General features: G+C 38.4%; 1 protein-coding gene across 1 annotated transcript; it reads left to right on the forward strand.

Annotated features, from left to right (window-relative positions):
• Positions 1 to 1,113: 1,113 nt before the first annotated feature.
• Positions 1,114 to 9,285, forward strand: LOC132849864 (interleukin-10 receptor subunit beta-like). Its single transcript, XM_060875799.1, has 7 exons — positions 1,114 to 1,418; positions 4,891 to 5,008; positions 5,613 to 5,779; positions 5,878 to 6,032; positions 6,199 to 6,340; positions 7,631 to 7,785; positions 8,254 to 9,285. Exons 1-7 carry the CDS (start codon positions 1,364 to 1,366, stop codon positions 8,398 to 8,400), a joined length of 939 nt encoding a protein of 312 aa, XP_060731782.1. The 5' UTR covers positions 1,114 to 1,363; the 3' UTR covers positions 8,401 to 9,285.
• Positions 9,286 to 10,500: the final 1,215 nt, after the last annotated feature.

Consider the following 10,500-nt stretch of genomic DNA (forward strand, 5'->3'; position numbering starts at 1 on the left):
TATGCAACTTAAAAGCTTAGTTTTAACAGGGTTGTGGAGAACATCTTTTTATCCACTGATTCCATGTAATTCAATTCACATTTACTTTGCTTTCAGAAGTGAAGTGCAGAAGTAAAGTGCATAACACAATAACATAAATGTAATTTAGCTAGCTACAAGTGCAAATGTATAAAATGTTAGCCTAAAATAACCTATGATGGCAGCAGTGGTCAGGGGTGGGGTTAGCTCCCCCAAATTTGGGTCTTGGGTGGGCAGCCTACAGCCAATGGACAATGATCTTTCTGATCTGTCTGCAGCAGCCCCACAAAAAAAGCCCCACCCCTGCAGCATAGAATAGTTTTTCACCACTTGAGAAGGACACGCTTACAGGCTTTAGCTTTGTACTAACTTTTATTGAAAGTTTTATTGATAGTTGGATTGAAAATCTATCCAGTTTATCCTCCACAAGCATTCACCTTCCCAGACTTCCAGTGCCCCAAATCAGACCCATCTCTCAGCTATTTCTGCCCCAGTTCAGGTGCTTAGCGATTAGGTGTTGGAGCCACTGCCACTAATTGCCCAGCTATTATTTGTACCAGCCCACCATAATATAATTGGATGAAACTGGCCCTAATATGACATAAGATCTTAAGTAAGCAGCATACACACTGTAACAAAGTCACACATTAACAGAAACCCAGGTCGAGTCCTTGGTTACTGGAAACTGGTTGTGTTTGGGTACAGAAGAGATGCACTATAAGGTAATGTGGCCACGACAACATAAACAATGTACTGGTGACTTTTCCCCTTCTCAGAACATAGAGGTGCTGGTGGGCTTTTCTTATGAAATGTGAGGTCTTCTTCTGTAATGTGTATTCCTAGGAACTTGAGTCTGCTTTCTATTTCCACTGTGGTGCTCAGTACACACAGGGCTGCCTGCGCCTGCTTTCTGAAATCAACGGTGACTCTTTGCAGACATTAAGGGGGAAGTTATTGTGATTATAGCTTCCTCCCAGTAGGCAGTTTGATATACAGCATATGAATGTGGTGTCATTAGAAACTTAATGATGGTGATACACAGTCATATGTAAAGAGGAGGAGATGGAGGAGATGGAGAAGACAAAATAATTGGTTTCTGCATGTCACAGGGTTTAGAATTTTGTCCAGTATTATTAGCATTTCCATTTTCCCATCCTTGCCTTTTCTTTGTAGGTTTTTGTTGTGTATCCTCAAGGGAAAAACCCCACAACCGGTGTCTTGGTTTCGTTTTGGTTTTCCCTTCAGTCTCCGCCCCAAACTGCTGAACTTAACTGGAACACAAACACGGAAGAAGAAGAAGAGTTCTGTTTTCCGACCTAGTAGTGATCTACTTCTTATAGGAATCATGATTTCAACACTAATTATCACTATATTGATCTGTTTCGTGTCTGTTCTTACAGGTGAGTTTTACGTATTTTTTATTCTGTTGTATAAAACTTTGTCTCGTTGTTCGCTGTAGTTTGAAACCTGTTTTTACTGTAAATAGATCTTTGTCTCTCCTTTTTTCTTAATGATTTGGAATGTAATTCTCTCTCTCTCTCTCTCTCTCTCTCTCTCTCTCTCTCTCTCTCTCTCTCTCTCAAAATTAAATATTAAAAGAAAAAAAACCCTTAAGTTACTCTAAAGTTCTGTTGTTAGAACATCTATTTCTTTGTTACCTAAGAAAACATCTTCACTTTAAGCTAAATTGGAATGTAATCTCTCTCTCTCTCTCTCTCTCTCTCTCTCTCTCTCTCTCTCTCTCTCTCTCTCTCTCCGTCTCTCTCTCTCTCTCAAAATTAAATATTAAGAGAAAAAAAACCTTAAGTTACTCTAAAGTTCTGTTGTTAAACATCTATTTCTTTGTTACCTAAGAAAACTTTAAGCTAAATTTCACACAGGCGCTTTATTATGTAAGTAAGGAATAATACACAACAAAGAGTGCTGTGACTGATGTGGTGTGATGTTACTGGTAAAGAAGTGTGTGCACCGGGCCATGATAGACATCCCAGTCCCAAACCATGGGTATTAATCTGGAAATTAACTCCATTTGTTGACAAATGGATGTCCACAGTCTCCTCTCTTCTGGGAATGTTTTCTACAAAACTACCCAACAAAGACCCATGCTTGGCCATCATGGGCAGCCCAACGTGGGCCTGTGATGTGAGTCCAATGTTTCAACAAAGTGTAAATCCCCGGTGGCAGACGTCAGCTCACTGTAGACTGCCTTTATCGAGCCTTCTCGGCCGCCCACAGTTGACGATTAGGGATTTTCTCATTGGTGTGACATTGGCCCCATACCTCTGTCCTGATGTGAGCTTCACCATTTTTACTGTGGGAATTATTGAGTTTGGACTGTAAGAATAATTGGATTGATGATTGACTGGTGTTTAGGAGTCTGTTAGATTTGGACCATGAATCATAATGTGAGTTTGTTTGGAGCACCTTTAGGCTTAATTGGTGCACTGCATACTATTTAAGCCCATGCCAGTCTTTTCATATATTTCACAGTATTTTTTTTTTTTGATAATACAGATCTAAAAAAACAGATTTTGCATATAATCTCAGTTAACAGCTGATTGTCTTTAAGCAGTATTTAGTATGGAAGCAGACTGGACTAATAATATACAACATTATTATAATGAATTTTTGGTATGACATATTTAAAAAAGATCAGTACATACATATTGGCATATGTATAATGATGTAACACAATGCTAACTGTCCCTCTTCTTCCAGGCAGCTAACTGTTATATTGTAGGTCATAGGTCACTAACAGGCAGACCGCAGTCCGGGTCCGGACCCAGAAGCTGTCCAATCCGGACCCGGACCTACGGCCAGAACAAAAGGTTATGATTTAAAACTTGACGAAGCGCTTCTATTTTAATCGGCGCAGCTTTTGCAGTCTTTACGGTAAAGGTAGTGGAAACGCACAGACCAATCAAGTCTGTGCGTTCCTGAAGTAAACACTGCGACTCAACAGTGCAAGACAGATGAGAGAGAATTAGAGTAAAGTTACACTTGAAAGAAAGATAGTGATACATGTAGAAAACAAAGGGAGAGAAACAGATGAGTGAGACGGAGAAAGGGAGAGAAACAGACGAGTGAGACGGAGAAAGGGAGGTTTAACATCCTGCCAAGCCAAGCTAGAGCTCAGTTCTCTCACTGAGATATAAAAGGGAAAGTTAAGCACTTTATTTAAACATACATTTATTTATTTATACATATCTACAAACATACAGATGTTCAGTTCTATGTTACGTGACAATAAATATTGTCAAAAGGTTTTTGAATTGTACTGAATTTATTTGATTTGACAGTCAGGTGTTGATTGCTTGCAGATGTTGATACAACTACTAGGCTACATAAATATATATCACACTAACTAGTGAGACATTATGATCTTCCGGACCTTTGCTTCAAGAAATTTTCTCTTACTGGACCTCTTTAAATTTTAGTTGAATACCTCTGTTGTAGGGGATGTGGTACTCTAGTGCTTAAGGTGTTCAATCAGAAGGTTGTGAGTAAAAAATCCCCAGTCCAACACTCACCTTCCTTGGTACAATCAATCATATGGATTTTCCTCAATAATGTTCGGAGGCTCTATATTCTTCTGTTTCAAGTGAATTCTATACGTAGAAAGAGCAGGCTGTCTGAAGAAAACCTGCATTGGGCTAATGTGGGTAAAAGTTCTAGTTCAATGGTTTTAAGTTCAATGTACTCTAAACCACAGTGGCCCCTAATGTGACTTGTGCAGACATACCAAAGTATGAACTGCCTATATACGACTTCGGGCAATTGTGAGAGTTGTATGGGCTACCCGTTACCCACACTACCCAGAATCCAAACACATAAAGGCTTAGTGTTGGCATTTATTGCTGTGTATGCCTTCACACCAAAGGCTTGTGGTAGGGTTGAGGTCTGGAGTTCAGAAAATGTTTCCAGAGTCTACTACTCCAGAGTCCAGTGCAGTGTCATTTAAACCACGTTATACCACTTTGCACAAAGTGATTGTGCAACTGCTTGGCCATTAAATCCCATTTCCAGCTCCTGATGACCAGGGCCTGTGCAGATGTTGCTTGCAGACACATCTCTGTAGTAAGTGATTCTGGTTGAGCTGTTGTTGCTACTAGATGCTTCCATGTCCTTCTAATAGCAATTACCTGTGCCATGTTTAAAATCACTGAGCACCTCAGTATGAGAGTTGTGAATGTGTGTGTGTGTTGCATACAATGTGGTTAATTTTATTCACCTGTTACCTGCACATGTATATACTTCTGGATCTAAAACTACAAAGTTAGTTCCACTTATTACGTACTTTACAGCAGATATTAATAGTCATTGCCTCACCAGCTCATGACCTGAATCATTCTGAGACAGTTTTGCATTACTTCTTGAAATTAATAAGACATGCATCTGTTCTTGTAACCAAGAAACCACAAACCGAAGACCTTACCTGACCTTTAACATGAATGTTAAACAGACGAGCCTTTACATAAAACTTCATCATATAAGCGATTATCTCTTTCTTTCTTAAATAAAAACAGGTTATTAGATTGTTGGTTAATTCTTATATTGTCCCATTGGTGGACCAATGGGATCATTGGATAAAATGGGAGGGTTGCATAAGGAAGGGCATCCAGGATAAACCCTGTGTCAAATAAAATGTGTTGATTGGATAATCTGGTGTGGCCTCACTGAATAGGGAACAGCTGAAAAACAATGATATATAATGATATAGAAGTCCCAGTGAATTAAAGAACTTTAGAAATGATTATATGTGCATTAGAGGAAAAAACACATTATGACCAATTGGAATCGAGCATTTTAAAGCTTTCCGGTATACTTTAAAATATTGTGTGTGTGGGTCTGTGTGTTTTTTCTCACCTTCAGCTGAAGTCCCTATGCCTCAGAATCTAAGAATTAAATCTGAAAACCTTGGTCTTATTCTGGAATGGGATCCACCACAGACATCCTCTGGGAAAGACTTCAGATATACAGCTGAGTACAAGTAAGCTCAGAATTCTCTACAAGATTTTTATCATTTGGAACAAAAAGTAATTTTCTACATTGTAGATATTAAAAAATATCAAGTTTCTCTGCTGCACTGTAGCTTTATTAATTATTTAAGAGGTTTGATGGATACCTGCACTGGCCTAGTTGAAAGTTGATCCATTTACAGAAACAGACACTTCCTTAATGATTATTAATTGGTTTATTAATCCTGTGTGATGACATCACTAAGATAATGGGTTTTCCCTCTTCTGATGTTTGATGTGAACCAGGCCTGGGCAGTAGGGTGATGATTGACAGAGGATGGTTGGATGCAGCAGTATTATTGATTTATAATAATATGTTTAATAATGAAATATTGTATTGATAATTTTTAGATATTGCCGATCCCTGATGTTAAGTTCTTGACCTGTACCTGCATGACTGCAGGAATGAGCAGGTGTACAAGTGTTCCTATTAAAGTGGCCAGTGATTGTGTATTATTTAATTACATGGTAAATGTACATTTCAGTTAAACATTAAGTGTTGATAATTGCTGCTTTGAGCTGTGAGAGATGTGCTGCTGATGATTATTAATGCAGTGCCATCGCTTCTGTTCTCAGATCATGGAATGTGTTCAATGCCGTTTGTGTGAATGTTTCGTCATCGAGCTGCGATTTCACGAGCGAAGTCACCGCTTATGGCAAATACAAATTTCGAGTACAGACAGAGCTGAACGGCAAAAGCTCTGCTTGGATGGAAATTGACTGTGAACCTTTGGAAACAATCAGTGGGTGGAGAAACTCAATTTTCTTAAAAATCTAATTTAATTCTAGGATCAAATATATCCATTATCAGAGAAATGAAAGACTGTGTCTTTTTCTGCAGCTGTTATTGGTGCACCAGATGTGAAACTGCAGAGCAGAAGAGGGAATATGGAGGTTGACATCACAGAACCTGTGCTAAGGAAAAGCAGCCTTAAGGATGTTTATACAAACATTAAATATGAAATTCGTTACTGGACTGAAGAAAATAGGAAAGAGGTAACAATTTAAATTGAACCTTTTTTTTTCGTCTTCTTGAAAACAATGATCTCTTGCTCTTGCCAAAGAAAAGCATAATTTACATCCTCCACTGTTTTCAAAAAGAAAATGTTTTTATTTACCTACAAAAAAAATGTGAAAATGAAAATGTTTGTGAAATCTGCAGGTGAAGTTGGTGGACCAGAGGAGAGTGATGCTCTTGGAACTTTTACCAGACACACGTTACTGTATGGAAGTCGAGATCATTATGGGTTATATAAAAAACAGCCTCCCGAGTAACATAACCTGTGAAATGAACACTGCCAGTGGTGAGTGTCCTGTTTATAAAGTTCCTCTAATGTTCTTTAATGTTGTATATACACTTATCCACTCTATGCACTCATATACAGTTATATTCAAAAGAAAGCTACATAAATATCGCACTAGGTGTCTGAATCAGATCACAGCTGGCATTTTCTCAACTACCTGAATAAAATTCTCAGTAATGTAAATGTCATGTTTGGTGCAGTCTAAAAACCAAGATTCCTCCTCCACTGCACAGCTGCACAGTTGTAACCAGCAAAGGGTGGAATTACTCATTCTAAAAGGCACCACGGTGTAACAGATAATGATGTTGCTCTTTTTCCTTTCACAAAGACTCACAAACTCACACTAAAGGCTTTTTATTGTTGTTTGAGGTTTCACACGGCTCAGACTTCACCCAAGGTTAGCATTTAATCCTGGCTCTTCATCATCTGACGTTCTCACTCTACGGCACATTCCTAAACCCTGGATTAACCCTGGATTGTGACCCCTTTAAATAATGTCTCCACATTATTTAAAGGGGTCCTTTTTAACTGTCATGTAATTGACCAGGTGTTTACTGATATCCAACTTCTTCTAATTTTTCAGTCAGTTCCTTAAATACTCAGTCATATCTGACTGTCATCCAGTTTGTCCTGAACAGACTTCTAGTCTTTTCTTCAGTCTATTGGGTTTTGAGAATGATGAAAACAGAATTAAACTCAGTGTGAAAAGCCCAACTGTCCTTATAGCTACGATGGTTTGGTAAAATGGTTGTTTTGCTGTTTTCCATTAAGAGTTCTGAGTTATGAGGTCTAGGGTTGGGGTTAGGGTTAGGGCTAGGGTTAGCAAAAAACGGTCACAAGAGCTCCATGTACAGAATTGTATGCCTAATGTTGCTCTCAGTGACCAGATCAATTAGAGACATCTCAAAGAGCTTCACATTATCGCTGTATATTTTATCTATATAGAAACTTGTACCATTGATTATCCTTAATTGTTTATGCTTTTTGCTCTCTTAACAAACTCATTCAGTCTAGCGTTTGTTTGTGTGTGTGTGTGTGAGTGTGTATGTATGGGTGCATGTAGTTCAGCAGGTGTGGATTTGCATTTGGAGTCTGTTGTTATTTGATATATCCAGGAAGTGGTAAAAACCAGTAAAACAGCCATCATGAGAATTCATAAAACATGTCATTTCTACACGGCAAGCTCATTTATAGGGGTTTAGCTTTAGATTGTTAGCCTCTCAAACATGACAAGCTTTGAAGAAAACGTTTTTTTACTAACATGTTATTGTGATCTCACTTCTTTCGTAGATGAGGTGGCTTCATGGCTCATAGCTGTGGTGCTGTTTGTCAGTTTTCTGGTCACTCTGATTTCTGTACTCCTGATTTCCATGACTGTGTGGTTTGGCTACAGAGGAATCCGTTTTCTACACCCACGGGCCAAAATACCTGAGCACTTTAAACAGGTGAATGTGTGTGAAGAAAGAGAAGTATCATGAGAGAGAGAGAGAGAGAGAGAGAGAGAGAGAGAGACAATCTGCTAAACAGTTCTGACATATGCTAGTCAAATTGCACATGCTAATTTACGTCAGATAGGCAAGACAAGCATAGTGGCTTGAGCTGCAACTGTACAGCTAAAGAAAACACCCTCATCTTCACACCCTCACTGTATTGTCTTTTCTTACACAACGAAAAAGGCAAGAAAAACCAGTGTAAAAAATCTTTCCAGGACAAATCAGAAAACATTTGAACATCATTGCAGAAAAAGTATCTTTCATTTATTATGATTTCTGTACAGTTCAAAGAATTGTCTTTTGCCAAGGGCTTGTAGTGGTCCAGCAGTTTATTGTTTTACAGTGAGTATTTTTTCCTATTTGCACCTAATCACCTGTCTGTACTGTTTCTAATCAAAACGTCTTATTTCTCATGTTCAGTACCTGACAGAGCGTCCCAGTTCAGCCATGCTTCTAGCCATGCAGAACAGCACTCAGCCCAAGGAGCCTTACCATGAGATCAGCATTATCACTACAGAAGAAGTTCCTCCTGAATCCACACAGAAAGAGTACTCACAACCGACTTAATGCAGACATGAAGGGTCTTTTCTTGTTACAGGAGATCCAGCATAGAGGTCCGGCACAGAATGGACTTCAGGACAAGATTAATTCAGCAGCTGTGGTGAAGGAGCTTAAACTGCAATGACTTATCTTCACTTTTATATTAAGAAGAACATTTTCATATTCATGTACATTGTTGGCATACAGACGATTGAAAAAGCTGTTTAAATAGCTTTTTTTAATCCCCTTCTCTGAAGGGACACTAGGAAATATTTACAGAATTGTATTTTTCTGCATTGTTTGATATTTTTTTTAAAGTGAGCAAAATATTTAGTGGAGTTTGATTTTCATATTGCACTTTATAAGATTTTTTTTATCATACAACATTTCCAATAAACCTACCTACAGTATTGCTGATATGTTTTGGGGTCAATCCAAAACTAATCAGCACATAACCTGTAATAAGATTATAAACATCAGCTTTTACAATATCATTTGAGTGTGTGTGTGTGTGTGTGTGTGTGTGTGTGTGTGTGTGTGTGTGTGTGTGTGTGTGTGTGATATATTAATTGTTCCTCTGTTGTGATTTTATCTAGTATATGAATGAACAGAGATTTTGGTTTGAAGGCTTGACGCTCAAATCCCAGCACTACCAATGTGGAGCCTTTTGGATCATCAACTGCTATTTTGTTCAGAGTGTTTGCTCAAATACATTTATCTAATGAAACTCATGTACTGTGTTAATGTTGTGTTGATTCTTATTGAGCAAGGTTTTCTACTTTTATTGTGATTACAGGTCTACATGTAAACAGCAACACTTTGTTTTGTCATGAAGCTCTTTGTATGTGAATAAATATGAGCGCCTGTGTGATGAAGAAAGCTTTGTGCCAAACAGGTCCTCTATATTACAAATGGTTTTCAAGAGGAAGTTTCTTCTTTTAAAAAAAACAGCTCTCTGAGTCTCAAGGTTTTGATGCCAAAAGTAGACCAATTCGGTCCATGAAGCTTCAAACTGTTACAGTTTCAAACTGATTAACTCACCAGCTGGAGATAGTGTTTGCACAATCCCGATCAAGTGTTTCTGTATACTCTTATCATTGAATACATATTTAGATTGGTACAGACTGAGTACCTTCAGTCTATAACTGCATTCTACAGCTGAATGGTGCTCAGAGCCAGAGCTGCTGGGAGAGAGTTTGAGTAGTCCAGTCTAAAAATGGCAAGAGACTTAACAAGACTTATGTGGCCTGTGCGGATAAAAAATGGAAGATTTCTTCTGATATTGTTAAGAAGAAATCGATATGAATGTGTCAGATTTGCCATGTGAGAAAAAAAGGACAAAGCTTGGCCATGGTCACTAAGGTTATGTGCAGAGACTGAGGATAATGGTTTGACTGCAGGTTGTTCAGGGAGATCACAAGATCCTGACATGTGGATGAGTCACCTGGGATGAACAGCAGTTCAGTTTTGCTGGGATTGAGTTAGAAGACTTCGAGTTGCCATTCATAATGAGATGTCTTTCAGACATTCTGAGCTCCATCATCATAAGTTCAGGATTCCTTCTTGCATTCCTTTTAGATAAATCTGATGCAGCTTCTTACCAGGACAAGAAAATATGATCATATAAACCCAATTTTATCATCTCTACACTGGCTACCTGTTAAGTTTAGAATTGATTACAAACTGCTGCTACTCACGTATAAGACTCTTAATGGTTTAGCTCACATGTATCTAACTAGTCTTCTAACACGTTACAATCCTTTGCGCTCTCTGAGATCACAAAACTCAGGACTTCTGGTAGTTCCAAGAATATCAAAGTCTACAAAAGGTGGTAGATCGTTTTCATATTTAGCTCCCAAACTTTGGAATAATCTTCCTGATAGTGTTCGGGGCTCAGACACACTTTCCCAGTTTAAATGTAGATTAAAAACACATCTCTTTAGTCAGGCGTACACATAATACATCCCATAATATTGTGCACTATTATATCAGACTTGCACATTTTATGAACAGCAGATATGTTAATCCCTCTCCACTGCATCTCTCTTTCTACCATCCCGAGGCATCCAGAAACTGTACCAGCTCTGATCGTCTTCCGTGCGATGAAGATTTTGGACCTCCACTGAG

The sequence above is a fragment of the Tachysurus vachellii genome, chromosome 8 (genome assembly GCF_030014155.1).
Source record: "Tachysurus vachellii isolate PV-2020 chromosome 8, HZAU_Pvac_v1, whole genome shotgun sequence".
NCBI lineage: Eukaryota > Metazoa > Chordata > Actinopteri > Siluriformes > Bagridae > Tachysurus > Tachysurus vachellii.

Excerpts from the sequence above, each read along its gene's own strand:
- LOC132849864 (XM_060875799.1), top strand. The coding sequence starts at position 1,364 with ATGATTTCAACACTAATTATCACTATATTGATCTGTTTCGTGTCTGTT. Across the intron at positions 1,419-4,890 it reads TTTCGTGTCTGTTCTTACAG|CTGAAGTCCCTATGCCTCAG; the intron begins GTGAGTTTTACG and ends TCTCACCTTCAG. Across the intron at positions 6,033-6,198 it reads CTGAAGAAAATAGGAAAGAG|GTGAAGTTGGTGGACCAGAG; the intron begins GTAACAATTTAA and ends TGAAATCTGCAG.